Raw genomic sequence first — 20,354 nt, 5'->3', positions numbered from 1 at the left:
AGGATACTAAGTCTTTCTGACTGATTGCCTCTGATTAGTCAGTGTTTTTCTGCACTGGAGAGTTCTGCAACAGTATATTCTTGTCTTTAGTATCACCGTGTTTTCAGTTCTTTTTCTCCTAAGTCTAGGCAAGGAGTTCTATGTATGCCATGAGGATAAAAAACACAATCACTTGGTAAGATTTTTTCAGCCAAGGATGTAAACGATAGTTTAAAGTTCATGTTCTATTATACAATCTAAGTTTCATTGTTAAACTTATCTTCTCTGACTTGTTTTTCATAGACCAGTTTTGGACTTTCTGCCTAGGCAGTCCACCAAGTCATGGGCCCTGGGATTTGAGGTTTATGAGAATTTCCTACTGAAAGGGAATAGACTTCCTAGTTTACTACCATTATTTTCTTGTAAAAAGAATCAAGCTCCCTACCTCTGCAATTTAAACAGACCTTTCATCACAGAAACCTTTCCTGATCATGTCTTAATTCCATTATCTCATGTCCCATTTGTGGATTTACTTGTTATATATTCTCTTGAATGTCCTGTAGGCACATCAAGCCTAGCATTTCTAAAAGTAAACTCACTATCTTCTTACAAAATCTATTTTTCCTATATTTTTTATGTCACATAGTAATATGTCCTACTCTCACAAGCCAGAAACTGGGGAGTACTTTAGACTTCTCAGGAGTATTTATATTCTTTATGTAATTTGTTTCTAAATTCTACTTGGGAACTATCAATTCTGCTTCTCAATATCTGTAGATTCTGTATCCTCCTCTCTACCTACCTGGACTGTTGTTATATCAAATTAATTATTCTCCCTATCTCTAGTCTTTTGTCCATTTGTTTATTATTCTAAAATGCATGACCACTTTCTCTTCAGTGATTCCTAGTGACCCTTTACCTAAATCTAAATTCTTCAGTATGAAACAAAAGCCTCATCTCCTGATACTCCTTCTTCCTGTGATATAACAGTATTGGATCTCTTACAAATTTTTGAATACACAATTTGTTTCCTCTTCCTGCAATGCTTTCCATTTTCCCAAATTTCATGTCTGAAGAATTCCTGCTTTTTTCCCTAAACTTGGCTTAGGCATAACTTTGTCTGTGAAATCTGCCTTCCTATGTCTCGTTCCTGCCAACAAAATATGGTCACTTGCTCCTTGGTGTATATATCCCTTATATTTTTCACACTATATTTTAATTATTTACTTTGTATCCTTAACTAGAGAGTGAGGGTTTTGGTTTTTTTTAAAGATTATTTATTTGGGGGCGCCTGGGTGGTGCAGTCGTTTAGCGTCTGCCTTCGGCTCAGGGTGTGATCCCAGCGTTCTGGGATCAAGCCTCACATCAGGCTTCTCCGCTAGGAGCCTGCTTCTTCCTCTCCCACTCCCCCCGCTTGTATTCCCTCTCTCGCTGGCTGTCTCTGTCAAATAAATAAATAAAATCTTTAAAAAAAAAGATTATTTATTTGCGAGAAAGAGAGAGAGCACATGAGCAGGGGAGAGGGGCAGAGGGAGAAGGAAAAGCAGACTTCTCGCTGAGCAGGGAGCCCGATGCTGGGCTCTATCCCAGGACCCCGAGATCATGACCTGAGCTGAGGACAGATGCTTAACTGATTGAGCCACTTAGGCCCCCCTAGACAGTGAGTTTTTTAAGTGAGGGATTATATCCTATTTATTTTTACCTTTCTGGGATCTAGTACCGTGCCTAAAATGAGTGGCACAAAAGTTTTTTGAAGCATCTTAGAGCTGAGTCTCAGCTTCTCTAGGGAGAATTTTTTAGAAGAAAAAACAGGCTTGTACTTGTAGTGTTTATTTTTTTCCTCTTTCTTGTGAGAGATGAATCTACTATGAGTAGTCTGGTGTTTAATTAACAATTAAATACCTAAAATTCCTAGTCTCAGTTCACATTTTCCGTATTATATTTTCTGGCACACATTTTAATAATATCCTTTAGGGGAAAACAGGAGACTAAATGGTAAAATAAGTTTTGGATAAAGTTAAGTATAATTTCTTTTTTATTTTTATTTTTTTAATTTTTTTAAAGATTTTATTTACTTATTCGACAGAGAGAGACAGCCAGTGAGAGAGGGAACACAAGCAGGGGGAGTGGGAGAGGAAGAAGCAGGCTCATAGCGGAAGAGCCTGATGTGGGACTCGATCCCGTAACGCCGGGATCACGCCCTGAGCCGAAGGCAGACGATTAACCGCTGTGCCACCCAGGCGCCCCTTAAGTATAATTTCTTTCGTTATGAATTGTAAATCTAGAAAAGGGATAAATATATAATGTTTATTTAACTAATTTGAGCATAGAATCTTTTTTTAAAAAATGTTTTATTATGTTAGTCACCATACAGTACATCCTTAGTTTTTGATGTAGTGTTCCATGATTCATTGTTTGCGTATAACACCCAGTGCTCCATGCAATATGTGCCCTCCTTAATACCCATCACCGGCCTATCCCAATCCCCCACCCCCCTCCCCTCTGAAGCCCTCAGTTTGTTTCCCAGAGTCCATAGTCTCTCGTGGTTCATTCCCCCTTCTGTTTACCCTCCCCTTCATTCTTCCCTTCCTTCTCCTACTGATCTCCCTGCTATTTCTTATGTTCCATAATGGATAAAGAAGATGTGGTCCATATATACAATGGAATATTACTCAGCCATCAGAAAGAACGATTACCCAACATTTGCAGCAACATGGACGGGACTGGAGGAGATTATGCTAAGTGAAATAAATCAAGCAGAGAAAGACCATTATATGGTTTCACTTGTTCATGGAGCATAGAATCTTTTTTCAAGAAATATTTGTAGATACTGTGTGAAATGTTAGTTTTGTACATAACACAGTTTGGAAGCAGTGCTTTTAAAACATGATTTATACTCTGAAAACAGAAAACCAATGACAAAGTTAGTTTGGACAGCTTGATACTATAGTTCCTTCTGTGAGGTTAGTAGACATTTCATAGAGTTGGGATTTTGGCCAAAGAGTGAACCAGTCCCTCCCACCAACACACATATATGCCAACTCAGGAAGTAAATGGTCCCATGTAACTTCAGGGCTTCAGAAAATTAAACATTTTTTTCACTACTGATAATCAATTGACGTTAAGGCAGGATATTTTATGTACATTCATTAATGTATCATATCTTTTTAATTTTTCTGGTATTTTTAATTTTATGTAGCTGGCTTTTCACTTAAAAAAGAATTAGTGGTACTTTCTTTTTTAAAACTGACAATATTCCAAACCAAAGGTCATTAAAATAATTGGATCGTTATTTGACTTGACTCACAGAAATGAAGAGGAGTATACTCTTTGGTAATTGATTTAAAGCTAACTCTAGGATGGGAAACAAAGTCTAAGCAATGGAACTATTAGATATGGACTTTAAAATTAGCATAGTCCAGGAATTATAAGACAAGATTGAGAATTTTGGCAGATCATTGGAAACCATAAAGCAAACCATCTGAATTCTAGAGCTGAAAATACCTTGCAAATTAAGAACTCAGTGTGTACTTGGCAGAACAGATTAGACACAGCTGAAGAGAGAATTAATGAACCAGAAGTTAGGTCAGAGGAAAATATCCAAATTGAGGCTCAGAGAGACAAAAGAATGGAAAGTAAAGAGTTTAAAGACGTATAAGATGGGAAGGTTTAAAATATGTATGATCATAGTCCTGAAAGGAGAAGAAAGAGAGATGGACATAAATAATATAGCAGACCTTGAAGCCTTGGATTCAAAAAATGCTATGAATTCTAAGCAGGAGAAATACAAAAATCCCATACTTAGGCATATAATAGTAAAATGTTAGAAAGATGAAAGAAAAAAAATCTTAAAAGCAGCCAGAGTGAAAAATTTATTGCCTTCCAAAGAGCTGTAAAATCTTTAGCTGATTTCTCAACAGAATTAATGGAAGCCAAAAGACAGTGAGCTGATATCTGAAGTGCTGATAAACCTTATCTGTCAACCTAGAATTGTTTACCCACCAAAAATATCTTTTAGAAATGGAGGTGAAATGGGAGTGCCTGGCTGGCACAGTTGGTAAAACATGTGACTATTGATCTTAGAGTCATGAGTTTGAGCCCCATGTTGTGGGTAGAGTTTACTTAAAAAAAGAAAAAAAAAGAAAAAAAAATGAAGGTGAAATGAAGATATCTTTCAGATAAAAACCTAGAGGATTTATTTCTAGTAGACCTACATAAAGGAAATATTTTCAGACAGAAAGAAAATTATCCCAGTTAGAAACCCAGAGATGTAGTGCATAAACAGAAAGGGCAACTATTTTGTGTAAAATTGCATATATTGTGTTGGCTTTATAAAACAAAAACATCTTATGGGGTTACATATTTATAGAATTAACAGTGCAAAACAACAACCATATGTAAGTTTGGAGGGGAATTGATACGAGTTTGAAAATCTCTATTCTGCTTACAGGAGACATACCTTTCATATAAACATATAGAGAGGTTGAAAGCAAAAGGATGGAAAAGATACATCATGCAAACATCAATGAAAAGAAAGTTGATATATGTATACTAATATCAAAGCCAACTTTAAGACAAAATTAGTAGTAGAAGAAAGTGGAACATTTCATAGTGATAAAAGATTCAGTTCATCAGGAAAATAAGTAATTCTAAATTTGTTTCCATAAAAACATAGTCTCCAAATATATAAAGCAAAAATTGTCAGAATTAAAAGAAATAGACAACTTGATCATAATGGGAGATTTTAATACACTTCTCTCAGTAACTGCTCGAAACGGTTGACAAAATTAATAAAAATGTAGTCCTTTTAAATAATATGATTAACAACCCTGACCTAATCACACATGTAACACTGTATTCCATGATTTCAGAATATACATTTTTTAAAGAACATTTACCAAAACATTTTGGTCCATGGAGCAAATGTCAGTAAATTTCAAAGGATTGAAATGATTCAGAGTATGTTCTGTGACCATATCGGAATTATTCCAGAAATCAGTAATAAATAAGTAGAAAATCCCTGTATGTTTGGAAATTAAGAAATAAAATTCTAAATAACCCATAGGTCAAAGAAGAAACTCAACTGAGACAAGAAAATATTTTGAATTGTAATGAAAGTATGACATAGCAAAACTTCTGCTACATGCAACAAAAGTCATATTTAAGGGAAATTTATAGCCTTAAATTTATGAATTAGAAAAGAATGGCTGAAATCAATGATATAGTATCCATCTGAAGGAGTTAGAAAAAGAATAGCAAATTAAACTCAAAGAAAATAGAAGGATATGACACAAACAGCACAGGCAACAGAAACTAAATAAGTGGGTTTATACCAAACTAAAAAGCTTCTGCATATCAAAGGAAGCAATCAACAGTGTGAAAAGATAATCCCCAGAATGGGAGAAAATAGTTGCAAACTATATGTCTGATTAGGGATTGATTTCCACAGTATTTAAGGAACACATACAACTCAAAAGCAAAAAAACCTTAATCACCTTACTTAAAAATCGGCTAGGGACTTGAATAGACATTTCTCCAAAGAAAATACACAAATTGCCAGCAGGTATATGAAAAAATGCTCAACATCACTAACCATTAGAGAAATGCAAATCAAAATCACAATGGGATATACACCTTCCACCTCTCTTGATTGCTGTTATCAAACAAATAAAGGACAACTTTGGCAAGTGTGTGGAGAAATTGGAACCTTGCATACTGTTGAGGGAATGCAAAATAGCGTAGCTCTATTTTGAAGACGTTTCTCAAAAAGTTAAAAATAGAACTACAGTATGATGCAGGAAGCTCGTGCATCATTGTTCACAATATCCAAGATGTGGAAACAGTACAAAATGTCCATTGACAGATGAATGGATTAAGAAAATGCAGTAGATATGTACAGTGGTGTATGGTATACTATTCAGTACCTAAAAAGGAAATTATGAGGTATCTAAAGTAGAAAAATTCATAGAATCAGAGAGTGTAATAGTGGTTGCCAGGAACTGGGGGGAGGAAGAATGAGTTACTAATCAACAGGCATAAAGTTTCAGTTAAGATGAATAAACTCTAGAGGTCTGCTGTGCAACACGGTACCTATAGCCAGCAAGTATGTATTATATTATTAATATATTAATATAACATTAGTATATGTTAATTATGTAATAACGCATATACACTTTAAAACATGGGACTAGATCTCATGTTAAATATATTTACCACAGTAAAATAAAATTTGAAAAAAGAAAATGGAAGGAAACAAGAGTAGAAGTCAGTGTAATAGAAAACAAAATACATTAGGGAGGATTGAAAAACCAAGTTGATTCTTAGTCTTTTCAAATAATATTGATAACTCCTGGCACAACTGTTCAGAAAGAAGAATGAGAGCATAAATAATGAATAAAAAAATAAGACATCAGATCCTACACCCAAAGCCATTAAAAAGATAGGAAAATATGAAATTCTTGAACCCATTTGACCATAAGTGTTATAATAATGTGAATTTTTCTTTTTCTAAAATAGGCACAACAGCAGAAAACCTTCAATGTTGTTCTGCAGAAGCAAAATAATGTAAAGTTTGTGAAGAATGTGTACATAAATGATAGGATTCCAGAAGAAAGGAATGAAGTTGAATTGAAACGTGGATTTGAGGAAGAGGATGAGAATGAGGAGGAGGTGATGGAAGTTCATTCCTTCCTTTTTCCCTCTCTCTTTTTCTTCTTCCCTTCTTTTTTTCATGAATTTTTTTCTTTTGAGTTGTAATGTATGTCTTTGTGATTCTCAGTCTTCCCATGTGCAAATTGAATTTATGTAGATCAATTTGTAATGAGCTATTAGGGCAATGTGTCACCTGAAAGACTGCAAATTTGACAGATAAATAGGATATATTCTAGATTATATTTATAGGCCATGGATAGTTGAACCTAGGTGTTCTGCCATGATTAGCAGTAAAATTGTAAATGTAATGATTTTTTAATGATTAAAATGAGTAGTGATCACTCATTTTAATTATCTGTGGCAAACATTTAATTTCATGATGGCTTGACCTTACTGTTTAGACGAATACTGGAAAGCCTACTTTTTCTCTCAGTTTGTGCTGAGATACTGCAAAATGGTTCTAGTAGATTAAAGTTTTTTAATGCTTAAAAAAGTCTTGGCTCTAGAAAACTTGAAATTATCCTTAAGTATTCACTTTCTTTCATCTATATCTGAATTTATTCCTAATTTTATTTGCTTCTTTTACTCTCTATACAGGGTATTCTGTTGAGCCTACTTTTTGGCTTTTCCTTTGAATTTTTTTGAATTTAGTTAGTATCATGAGGAGCCTATTATTTATAAGTTTTGCCTTGTCAGTGAGATTTTAAATTCTTTTTCTAAGGACTTAGTCGGGGCACAGTATGAACTTATTAATTGATAAAAGAAGCCATATTAATATGTGCCCATGGCCTTCTCTGTGATGGGAGAACAACTGGGAGTTCAGTATGTATGTTTCTACTATATGCCTGAGGATGAGTGAAACTATATGTATTTATGTGTGTGTGTTATACACACATGTGTATATGTATGTATATGTTTGTATAAATGTGAATGTGCATGTATATATATACACATGTATGTGTGCACATGCAGTGAATGTCTGATATTGTGTGGGATATAGACAAATGAACTGCCTTAGACAGTTTAATGACTTCTTAATATGGAATTAGTGTGTCCTGATTAGTCTCTGGAAATTAAATAAATGTTTTTGAAATTTACTTTTTTGTTCTTTTTTTATCAATATTCAGAGAATCTCTATATTCTCTTCTCCCAAGGAGATACACAGTCTCTCTCCTTTAATTACTTTATAATCGAAAACACTCAACAATAATAGTAAATATGTAAAGAATGAACTGTTGAACAAATGCCAAAGCAATTGCAAAGCATTGTGTGTATATCGTAATGTTTTTATAGTTGATAAATGTTGTAACATGAAGTCCATGAATCTCCTTGCTGTCTTTAACTTATATTATCCAACAGTAAGCTAGTAGCTTGATAATTTTTATTTTTATTTTTTTATTTTTAAAATTATTTTTAAAAATTTTGGGGGGGAGGCAGAGGGAGAGGGAGACTTTTTTTTTTTTTAAGATTTTATTTATTTATTTGACAGAGACAGCCAGCGAGAGAGGGAACACAAGCAGGGGGAGTGGGAGAGGAAGAAATAGGCTCCTAGCGGAGGAGCCTGATGTGGGGCTCGATCCCAGAACGCGGGGATCACGCCCTGAGCCGAAGGCAGACGCTTAACAAGTGCACCACCCAGGCGCCCAGAGAAAGACTTTTTTTATTTTCTCTTTTTTTTTTTTTTGAGAGAGAGTAAGTGTGGGGGGTGGGGGTGTAGGGTAGGGCAGGGGAGAGGGAGAGAAAGAATCTTAAGCAGGCTCCATGCCCAGCGTGGAGCCTGTTGTGGGGTTCAGTCCCATGACCTCCAGATCATGACCTGAGTTGAGATCAAGAGTCGGACACTTAACCAACTGAGCCACCAGGCACCCCAAGTTTGATAATTTTTAAGATGTAGTTTTATAAGGAGGGCATGTGTTGTGATGAGCACTGGGTGTTAATATGCAATTAATGAATTGTTGTACACTGTATCAAAAACTAATGATGTTGGCCAATTGAACATAATAGAAAAATAAATAGAATGAAGATGGGGGAGGAAAAAAAAGAAACAATAAGGGAAAAGTGTATACCAGCTTGCTTACAGTTCTTGTCTCCAGAAGTAGAATTGGGTTTTATATTCTTTCTTTGTAGTCTTATGCATTGGCTACATTTAGAGTAATTAATATGTATTACTTTGGTAATCAGAAAAAAATTATGTTATTTCACAAATATAATTAAATAATAAACAATGAATGCCATAAAAAATGTGGTTTTATTTCTCAGGTCTTAACTGTTCAGGATCTGGTTGATTTTTCCCCTGTTTACCGATGTTTGCACATTTATTCTGTTTTGGTGAGTATTTTTCATATATGTATATTGTGTGTGTGTGTGTATGTATATACACATAAATATTTGTCTAATAAAAAAGATATCTAAGCATTTTAGGCCTGCTTTGCTAAAGGCTGACCATAAGCTCTGTAAACTGTAAATCTTCATGCATAAATATTTTAATATCCCCTGTGAGTAAGGCACTTACTTTTTCTTTAAGTTATCATAGTCTGCTTTCAAGTGATGTATCACCGCATCTATATTATAAGAACCTTATGATAGTATACTTCCATCTCACCCTTCTTGCATTTGTACTACTGTATCACAATTGCTTTTAAATATGTTGCTTCTATATTTGCCTGCTCCTTCTACATTGCATTCATTTTTGGTTAAACAATTCTTTTTAAAAATAGTAACATTATTTTGATATAATTCATATACCAAAAAATTTACCCTTTTAAAGTATACAATTCAGTGGTTTTAGCATATTTATGAGGATGTGCAACTTTTAAAACTATTTCCAGAACATTTCATTTCTGAAGAAGGAAACCTCTTAACAATTAACAATCACTCCTCATTCTCCCCTACCTCCAGCCACTGGCAACCACTCATTTACTTTCTTTCTCTATGGATTTGCCTATTCTGGATATTTCAAATAAATAGAATCATAGTAAGTGTGGTCTTTTGTGTCTTGGCCTCTTTCACAAAGTTGGAAGTTGAGGTTATTTATTGAGATCTTTCTTCTTTAGACATTCACAGCTATAAATTTCCTTCTTACCACTGCTTTAGCTGCATTCCAGGAGTTTTGGTATATTGTGTTTTTGTTTCCATTCGTCCAAAAATATTTTCTAAATTCTTATTATTTGTTCTTTAACCCACAGGTATTTAGGAGTATGTTGTTTCATTTCCATATGTTTATGAATTTCCCAAAAGTTCTTCTGTTACTAAGTCCAAATTTAATCTTACTGTGGTCAGAGTTCGTATTTGTGACTTCAGTCCTTTTAAATTTATGGAGGCTTGTTTTATGGCCTAACATATGGTTTATCCTGGAGAATGTTCCATGAGCACTTGAGAAGAATGTGTATCTGGCTGTTGTTGGGTGGTATGTTCTGTAGACATCTGTTAGGTCTAGTTGATTTAATATTGTTATTCAGGTCTGTTTCCTTGTTGGTCTTATGCCTGTCTATCTGTTATTAAAAGTGGTAATATTGAAGTCTCCAACTGTTAACTGTTGAATTATCTGTTCTTTTAGTTTTGCCAAATTTGATTCATGCATTTTTGAGGCTCTGTTTTTAGGTGAATATATGTTTATAAATTGGTATATCTTCATGATGGATTAACCTTTTTTCGTTATAAAATGTCATTCTTCGTGTATTTTTTGGTTTAAAGTCTATTTTGGCTGATAAAAAGTATAACTACTTCTTAACTCTCTTTTGGTTACTGTTGACATGGTATATTTTTCCATCCTTTTATTTTCAATCTCTTTGCGTTTTTGAATCTTAGTGTGTCTCTTGTAGAATAGCATATAGATGAATTTTTAAAAATCCAGTCTGCCAATTTCTGCCTTTTTATTGAAGTGTTTCCTTCTTTTGCATTTAATGTAATTACTGATATGGACAGATTTATGCCTACCATTTGCTTTAATAGATCATGTCTTTTTTGTTCTATTCTTCCATTACTGTCTTCTTTTGCATTAAATGGATATTTTCTTATGAACCATTTTATATATGCATTAACATAATGTAGATTAGTAACATAAATAGATATATATTAGTTATATATACATATGTAATACAAATATATAAAAATATATAAATATACTATATGATAGTTAACATGTATATGTACGCACATATAATATATATGTTGGTCCTGGAGATTACATTTAACATCTTACCTGAAAACAATTTAGTTCATATTAATCCTCCTCCTTTGTGTTATTATTGAGATACTAATTACATCTTTATACGTTATAAACCATAATATAATTATTTCTTTATGCATTTGTTTTCTAAATCAGAAGAATGGAGTTACAAATTATACTGTCTTTATATTTACCTCTCTATTACTTTAACCTGGAACTCTTTATTTCTTCATGTGAATTAGAGTTACTGTCTAGTGTCCTTTTATTTTTGCATGAAGGGCTATAGTTAGTATTTCTTTCGGGGAAGGTCAACTAGCATCAAATTCTCTCAGTTTTTGTTTATCTGGGAATGCCTTAATTTCTCCTTTGCTTTTTAAGAGTAGTTTTGCTAGATACAGAATTTTTGTTTTTTTTTCTTTCAGCACTTAGAAAATGACTACGGAAGGCATTTATAGTTAAGGCGTTTTGAGGTTGAAATTGGATTAAATTGAAATTGAAATAATTGAAAAGAAATGGTAATTATGTTAATTAGAGCAAATAGAATTATCTTCTTTAGTTAACATCTTTTCTTTTAGCCCTCTATTAAAAGACAGGACCAACTCTGTACTAATGAACTGAGGTAAAAGCAATAAGCACGATATCAATGTAAACTTACTGTTTTACAAATTAGTGATGTTTCGAGTGTATTGAGCATTATTGAATAGACATGTAAAATTTTTTTTCTTTTTAAAGCTATAATAAATTGTACTATTGTATAAAAACAGTAATACTTTTAGTTTGTTCTGTGATGAAACAGTTCTTCAAATGTGTATGATTATAAAATACTTTAACTGCTCAGGTTCTTTTCAGATTTAGTATTTTATGAAGTTCTTAATTATCTCATTTGTTAAAGTGGCCTGTGTTGTGGTTTGATTCTTTTAAAACTCCTTTCAATTAGATGTTTTCATATAGGTTTTTGGGTTTGGTGGAGAAGAATGATTTTTGGCTTTGATAATGCTTAATTTATATGGGCCCAGTAAACTGCAGTGAGTGCCCATAGGCACTTCTGTTACTTTGTATTATCCTTCTTCTATGTCTGTATGATCTACAAAGATAGTGACCATGCGAGTGTTGTGTATTGCTCTTTCCCTAGTGCTTTTCATTGCATCTGATATTTCATAAAGATTTGCTGAATTAGTAATTGGCTCTTTAACACCACACTTAATTTTTAATAAAATTATTTTATGTATCTTTACCCTCTTAGCTTATATCAACAGGCACTAAGCCCTCTGAAAAAGAATATATCTTTATACCTGGTGCAAAAAAGTGTTGAACCAATATTATGTGAGGTTTCAGTGTGGCTTCCCTGAGAATGATGCATTGGGTATTAAATTATGTTTCATTGTTCATGATTTAAAATTAGAAAAACAGCACAACTAAATGATCAAAATAATTTAAAGTCAGTGATAGAGAACCAATACAATGATAGGAAGTTTTAGACTCTAGTCAGGTTTTGATTTTTCAGAAATAATCTATGATTCAAATAGTCAAATATTCAAAATAAATGATTACTCTCAGAATTTATGTTATTGTAACTAACTGTTGATTTATAATTTTCAGTAACTTAATTCTTTATATATTTTTGTATCTTTGTAATATATAGGATTTATAAACTTCAGAAAGCTGCATTTTTATTAAAAGATATCAGTTTTGACTAATTCAGGCAGGACTTTTTTCCTTTTTACTGTGTAAATGATGTTCTGCTATTCTATGAATGTAAATAAACTTTCATTAGCATGAAAACTTCCGGTTGGTGTATATGACCAAAAATTGGTAAAAGTAAAACGACCAGAATTTAGTAAAGCTAATTCCTTCTTCTTACTATAGTTACTTTCCTTTCATTTGTTATTTCATTTAAGCTACTTTCTAGTAGTAACTGGGCAAATTATGTTCTCAGGTGATTTTCTTATTTGCAAAATATGGGTAACAATTTATAAAGCTATGTTGAGTATTAGAGTAAATATAAATAATAAAGTGCTTGGCATAGTACTCAGTATATAGTATCACTCAGTAAATGATAAAGGATTATTGTAGAAGGGTTTCATTAATACATAGTATTTAAAAGACTTGATTTTTTTTATGCTTTTTTTTTTTTCTTTGTTGGAGAGGGAGAGTGAGGTGAGGTGGAGGGGCAGAGGAAGAGAGAATCTTAAGCGGGCTCCATGCTAGGCATGGGGCTCAATCACACTACCTTGAGATCATGACCTGAGCTGAAATCATATGTCAGATGCTCAACTGACTGAGCACCTAGGTGCCCCCAGGACTAGGTTTTTTTATTGTAAGACCATTTTAGCCAAAGAACTCCATGTCCAAGATCCTTAAGGTAGCATTTCCCAAGCTCTGTTTGATGAAATGTCTGTTCTATGAAAGGAAAATAGGTATACTGTGGGGGAAAAAAGCTTCTCTTTGAAAAATCCCAAGAGCTATGTGAATTTCCTTAGCTGGCTGTATTGTAAATTTTGTGTGTTCAGGGACCATTTTTCTTAAAATAAGGAATACTGAAGGTAGTGTGAGATTTGCTGTCCTAGGGACTTCAGGGATTTTAAAGGCTTTCCAAAGGGTCCTGGCTTAGAATTTTTAAGGAAAGAATTTCTAGATCTTCTGCTTTTTCCTAGAAATGATCTGTCTGGGAACCCCAGCCTCCCTTCTCTTACTTGTGGTGCTCTGCCCAGATCCCCTTGTATCTCTTTTCATAACAGCTGGAAGTGCTTCAGAGTCCTCAGCCCTGGGGGGAGCATGGATCTTTATGCTGTATTATTATAGTGTTTTGCAATTTTTAGGTGTTCTAGATAGTACATATTATTTTGTTTTTATAGTTGAGGCAAAGGCTTAAAACTTTAGAATATATATTTGAGATACAGTGTTAGAACATTTTCTGTACATGTGTTAAGGAGCTTTCACATCAGCGTGCACTTCTCTGGGTCATCAGTTCTAGTATCTACCTGACACTGTGCCTGCATTTGCTCCTTTATTTTCCCAATTTGATCCATACTCTAACTATGATATTTGGTATTTTGAGATGAACTCTGAGTACAAAGCTGTACCATGACATAGGGTGTCAGTTGTTGGTGTGACTGGATGTATTGCATCAATAAAAGAACATGTTTCTCCCCTTAAAAAAAAGTCCCTCTGCAGTATAACTTATCCTTTACAGTTTTACTGTGGTATCAGGCTGAAGCCTGTTTTCTTGAAGACTTTTTTGGCTGAATCCAGCACCTTTGATTGGCTTCCTCTCATTCCCTCTCTTGCTTTTCTCACTTCTTGAACAGTCTCCCTTTTGAGCACTTCCTTATTGTATCACTTGGTGTCTGTTTCTAGAAAAGTTACCTAAGATATTGCTTGTTATTTCACAGGGTCAGCTATCTGGGAATAGCTTTAGCTGGGTGGTTCTGGCTCACAGTCTCTCATGAGGTTCCATTCAAGATGTCAGTGAGGGCTATAGTCCTCTGAAGCTTGACAGGACTTGGGATATTTGCTTCTGTTATGACTGTTGGCAGAAGGCCTCAGTTCCTTGCCACATGGGCTGTCTACAAAGCTGACTGACAATCCTCATGACATGGCAGCTGGCTTCCCTAAAATGAGTGATCTGAGGGAGGCTGATATGGAAGCCGTAACGTCCTTTATAATGTAATATCAGAAGTGACATACCTTTACTTCTTTTTTTTTTTAAGATTTTATTTATTTATTTTATTAAAGAGATAATGAATGGGGAAAGGGGCAGAGAGAGGGAGAGAAGCAGACTCCCCACTGAGCGCAGAGGCCAATGCAGGGCTGGATCTCACAACTCTGAGATCGTGACCTAAGCCAAGACCGAGTCAGGAGCTTAACCGAATAAGTCATCTCAGGCACCCCACTTTCACTTCTGCTACATCCTACTGGTCACACAGATCAACCCTGGTAGAATGTGGGATGGGACTATACAAGAGATATTTGGGGGCCATCTTGGAGGCTACCATACTTACTTCATTTTTTTTTTTTTTTAAGATTTTATTTATTCATTTGACAGAGAGACAGCCAGCGAGAGAGGGAACACAAGCAGGGGGAGTGGGAGAGGAAGAGGCAGGCTCCCAGTGGAGGAGCCTGATGCGGGGCTCGATCCCAGAACACCGGGATCACGCCCTGAGCCAAAGGCAGACGCTTAACGACTGAGCCACCCAGGCGCCCCATACCATACTTACTTCATAAAAGAAATACCTATCATTCACTGATCCCATTGTATTAATCCTTCACTGCTACGACCATTGTGCCTTGTCTTGATGTGTAAAAACTTCCAAACGACAAATAAGAAGTGTCCTTTAATGATTAATTAAGGGAAGGGTTTCTTTCTTTTCTTGTGCAGAAAAGGATAAACCATGTTAAAAACACTGTATTTTGTCCAGAGCTATTCTTAGTTCTGATACATGGTAGGTAGTAATGACATAGGTGGAAGTAATGACAGTTTTCATTTAAGATCCTGATCTCTTTTGTTCCCCAGCTGTTGACAATGAATATAGTGCTTTTAAGAGGGAGTACTATGAGAGTACAGAAGTAAGAACATAGGAAAATTTGAATGCAAAACTGTGTCCTGTGTGTTTATATATAAACAGTGCTTTTGGCTAATCTTAATACTCATCCCTATTATGTGTCATTTTCTGTAAAGAAAAACCTTTAAACATCTAAAATAATATGAGTTAGTGAAGCGGAATCTTTTAAACATAACTGGAGTATTTTCTGGGGCTGCCAGATTTTTGAAGTTACATTGACTAACCCATTCTTTCATAGAAGTTGTGATTCAGAAAAACTGTTAAAAGCCATTTTGTCAAATTGTATCATAAGTGGAAGTCCAGTTACATGTGTAATATTTTTGACTTCATATTAAAATAAAAGCTGGCTGCCAGCCTGATTAGTTTCTAGCATGATCACCATCTCTAACAAAATTCATATGTTATTCCTGACTTTTATACTTGGTTTTATTTTCTTGTTTCCAAAATTTAATACTAAAGTGTTATATATGTCCACACATTTACTGAAGGCATATTGTATTTTTTTATCGTACTCCTCTTTTTGTAAATAACTTAGAATTCTGTCTGCATATTACATTGCGTTATTATAAATTAACTAATGAGAAACAGCATTTAAGTAATGAGAAGTGATTTATTACCTTGTTTTTAAGGTACACGAATGGATAAAACAATCGTATTGGATTTAAATAATCTTAATCTTGATGACTTTCATAATTTTATAATTTATTTCTTAGTGGTTTTCATCATATAATATTCCACAATGCATGTTAACATGTTTATTTGAATTGAAGTGTTAAGTTAGACTTTTCCTGAGGGATAGTAAATACAATTGACTTAATAGAAGTTTGATTGTGAGGACTGGCTTTGCTAATTAGTTTTTAGGGTGGGCATATATCGGTAAATTAAATTCACTAAATCTGCAGCTCAGAGGTTTTTTGTTTTTTTTTTTAAGATTTTTTATTTATTTGACAGAGATAGAGACAGCCAGCGAGAGAGGGAACACAAGCAAGGGGAGTGGGAGAGGAAGAAGCAGGCTCTCAGCGGAGGACCCTGATGTGGGGCTCAATCCCAGGACTCTGGGATCACACCCTGAGCCAAAGGCAGATGCTTAACGACTGAGCCACCCAGGTGCCCCCAAAAACTTATTCTTGACATTCAGTATGAAATACCATTTCAGTGTTTTTGTTTTGTTTTGTTTGCACGTGTTAAAGAATTTTTTTATTATTTCCATGTGAGAGAACCAAAGAGATATTATAATCAGTTCACAGAAAAAGTCATATAACAGGAAAATTATATGGAGTAAAGGAATGTTGAGAGGAATTGCAAATGGAGGCAAAATTAAAGAGGGAGGAAATCAATTAAAATCATTACCAGACAAAATACTATTTATCAGTTACCTAAACATAGAAAGAGATGCAAAATAGCTCAAAGACAGTGAACAGCACTAGAATCCGATAACCTGGAAGGATATGATATAAATGATGCAGTTTCCATTGAAACACACAAAAACCATTTCAGTGTTTATATTCCATTTGTTCGAAATTTTAAAATGACTCTTAGGGGTAAAGAAGTTATCTGTTTGGGTGCTTAGGTGGCTCAGTTGGGTAAGTGTCCGACTCGTGATTTTGGCTCACGTCATGATCTCAGGGTCGTGAGATCAAGTCCTGCATCATGCTCACTGCTCAGTGGGGAGTCTGCTGGAGATTCTCTCTCTCCCTCTCCTTCTGCTCCTCCCCCCACTCATGCTCTGTCTCTCTCTCTCAAATATATAAATAAACCTCAAAAACAAAAAGTTATCTGTTCTGTAGGTGTGTGTGTTTCATTACTCTGCTGGTTTTACTTTAGGGTGATGAAGAAACATTTGAAAATTATTACCGAAAACAAAGAAAGAAACAAGCAAGACTTGTATTGCAACCCCAATCAAATATGGTAAGTATGTGAAAATTTTGAATTGGTTTTGTTGTCACTTTTTGCCTCTTACCCTGCTTTAATTTCTTCAAAGCATGTATTACTATTCATTCAACAACAAATACTTATTAAATACCTACCATTCCCAATAATTGGTTTAGGTGCTAAAGGTACAGCAGTGAACAAAACAGGTAAGTTCCTTCTCTCATGAGCGTACATTCTCTTAGGGAAGATAGATAGTAAACAAAATAGGCAGTGAATAAATAAAGATATAAACAAGTAGATATTCAAACTATCAGGGAGTGATAATTCATTTCTGACAATATGGTGGACTATGTAGTTTTATAAATTGTTCTAGTGAAAAAACAAAGATGCTGGATAAAACATTTAAAAAATTTTAAAGTTATTTTTAAATGCACCGAGGATTTGGTAGAAAAGTATAGTCAGGACAAAAATTAAGTGAATATGGAATTGCTCCATATGTCAGTTATGGTGATAAATATGTGACTAGATGTGTTTGTGAAAACTGATAGAAACAGTGCGTGAAAAAGTGAGTTTTATTGTATGTAACTTATACACCAATATATCCAACTATAAAACAAAACAGGAAAACCTAAATGAAGGCAGAAATCCAGATAGGTTTGGGGTGCCTGGGTGGCTCAGTCAGTTAAGCATCTGCCTTAGGCTCGGGTCCTGGGATTGAGCCCCATGTGGGAACCTGCTTCTCCCTCTCCCTCTGCCTGCCACTCACCCTGCTCGTGCTCTCTCTCTGTGTCAAATAAATAAATAAAATCTTAAAAAAAAATAGATAGGTTTAATGAAGCGGTAGTTGTGGCTTTTATCTTAGGGGCATCTGCTGAATGGGAAAGCATGAATTTGGAGGACATGAGAATACAGAGGCCTAAGCCCAGAGCCACCCAAAGTAGCTGATAAGAGGTTGTCTCCCTTAGAAAGTGCAGACTCCACATAATTAGAGGCTCTTTATTAGGATTATCTAGAGATCAAAAACATCTCAGAGCACCTCACTGGCTCAGTCAGGAGACCATGCAACTCTTAATCTTGGAGTCATGAGTTTGAGCCCCTGTTGGATATAGAGATTACTTAAAAATAAATAAATAGATAGATAGATAGATATAATGTTATAAAAAAAATCTAACAAAACCTCTCCGTTCTTTCTTCTAAACAGTATAGGGAAATTGCCTGTCTTAAGTGTCGGTGCTGAAGGAACAAGGGGACAAAGATCTCTGAGAACACATAACAGGCCGTTTCTCAAACGTGTTTGCAAACCAAATTTATTCTATTTGAATAGTCAAAAAAAATCTCAAGTTGAAAATTTAGTTTGAAGTTATTCCATGCTGATATTGCCTAGTAGAAGCAAGTGCATATCTCTGAACTTTCATGTCATAGTTTCAAGGAAAATTAGCAAATCACAGTAAAAAATAATTATCAGGGCGCCTGGGTGGCTCAGTCGTTAAGCGTCTGCTTTCGGCTCAGGTCATGATCCCAGGGTCCTGGGATCAAGCCCTGCATCGGGCTCCCTGCTCAGCAGGAAGCCTGCTTCTCCCTCTCCCACTCCCCCTGCTTGTGTTCCCTCTCTTGCTGTGTCTCTTTCTGTCAATTAAATAAAACCTTTAAAAAAATAATTATCAAACAAATGAGAATCATTAAAAATATTGGCAACAGAAATAAATCCCAAGAGAATTTCAGTATTTGAATTATTAGCCATTTAATATAATAACTCTATTTAATATATTTAAAGAAATTAAAGACAAGCTTGCTGATATAAATAGGGAGCAAGAAACTGTAAAGAATGACCAAAATGAAAAAAAATCAAGTAGAATACCTAGAAATTAAAGATGTATTAATCAAACTTAAAAATTTTATGAATATTGGGTTTAGTAATTGGTGAATTCTCTTAGTCGATCTGAAGAAATTATCTAGAAAGCCTCACAGAGAGACAAGAGGATAAAAATACAGAAGACAGAGAGGATACAGAGAGAAAGTCTAACATATCTAGTTGGAGTTACAGAAAGAGAGGATAGAACAAGTGGGACAGAAGAGTATTGGAGGGCATAATGGCTGAGAATTTTCCATTATGGACAGGAAATAGAAACTTAGGTAGTCAAGCCCAAGGAATCCCAAGTAGGTTAAATAGAAAGAAATACACTCTGGGAGACCATATGGTTAAACTGCAGAACACAAAGATAAAGAGAAAATAGAAGACCTGAAAAATAGTATCAGCTAACTTGAGCTAATTGACATTTATTGAATACTCCAGCCCAAATAGCAGAATACATAAGCCTTTCAAATGCATGTAGAAGGTTTACCAAGATAGATCATATTCTGGGCTATAAAATAAATCTCAACAAATAGAAAAAACTTGAAATCATACAAAGTATGTCTTTTGATCATGAGATAATTAAATTATCTATATGTAAAAAAATGAGTATAGACTTTTACCTCAGCAATTCAAGAAATGGATCATGGACCTAAATGCAAGAGCTAAAATTACAAAACTTTTAGAAAAAACAAAGGTTTTTCTGATCTTGGGTTAGGTAGTATTTTCTTAGATGAGTTACATAAAGCATGAACCATAAGAGGAAGAGATTGATAAATTGAACATCAAAATGAAAACTCTTCAAAAGGCATTGTCAAGAAAGTGAAAAGACAAGGCACAGGTAGAGAGGAAATATTTGCAAAACTCATGTCTAACAAAGGGCTTGTATTAAGAATATACAAAGAATTTGCATAACTAAATAATTAAAGACAAACTAATGGATAAGAGATCCAGGTAGACATTTTACTAGATACACAGATGAAAAATAAGCACATGAAAAGATGTTCAGTACCATTTTTCATCAGAGAAATGCAAATTAAAGCCACAACGAGATACCACTACAGACCTACTAGAATGGCTAAAATTAAAGATTGATAATAGCAAGTGCTGGTGAGATGTGGAACAGCTGGAACTCTCATACACTTCTGGTGGTATAAAAATTATGCTGCCACTTTGGAAATTGTTTGGCAATTTGTTATAATGTTAAGCATACACTTATCATACAACCCAGCAGTCTTGCTCCTAGGTTTTTAGCCACAAGAAAGGAAAA

The 20,354-nt window shown here is 34.5% G+C and overlaps 1 protein-coding gene across 5 annotated transcripts in view; it reads left to right on the top strand.

The window, feature by feature from the left end:
* The window catches only part of EXOC6 (exocyst complex component 6), a 225,975-nt gene that overhangs the window by 72,999 nt on the left and 132,622 nt on the right, over nt 1-20,354 (top strand). For all 5 annotated transcript variants that reach the window (XM_045810010.2, XM_045810009.2, XM_087862902.1 and 2 more), the window contains exons 7-9: nt 6,496-6,648; nt 8,890-8,958; nt 17,185-17,268. In XM_045810010.2, coding sequence (XP_045665966.2) covers nt 6,496-6,648; nt 8,890-8,958; nt 17,185-17,268 — 306 coding nt within the window. The remainder of the gene's footprint in view (nt 1-6,495; nt 6,649-8,889; nt 8,959-17,184; nt 17,269-20,354) is intronic.

The sequence above is a fragment of the Ursus americanus genome, chromosome 6, assembly GCF_024610735.1.
Source record: "Ursus americanus isolate L20-20 chromosome 6, mUrsAme1.1.p, whole genome shotgun sequence".
In the NCBI taxonomy this organism is placed as follows: Eukaryota; Metazoa; Chordata; class Mammalia; order Carnivora; family Ursidae; genus Ursus; species Ursus americanus.
The sequence above is the reverse complement of the archived record's forward strand: the minus strand, read 5'-3'. Positions and strand labels throughout refer to the sequence as shown.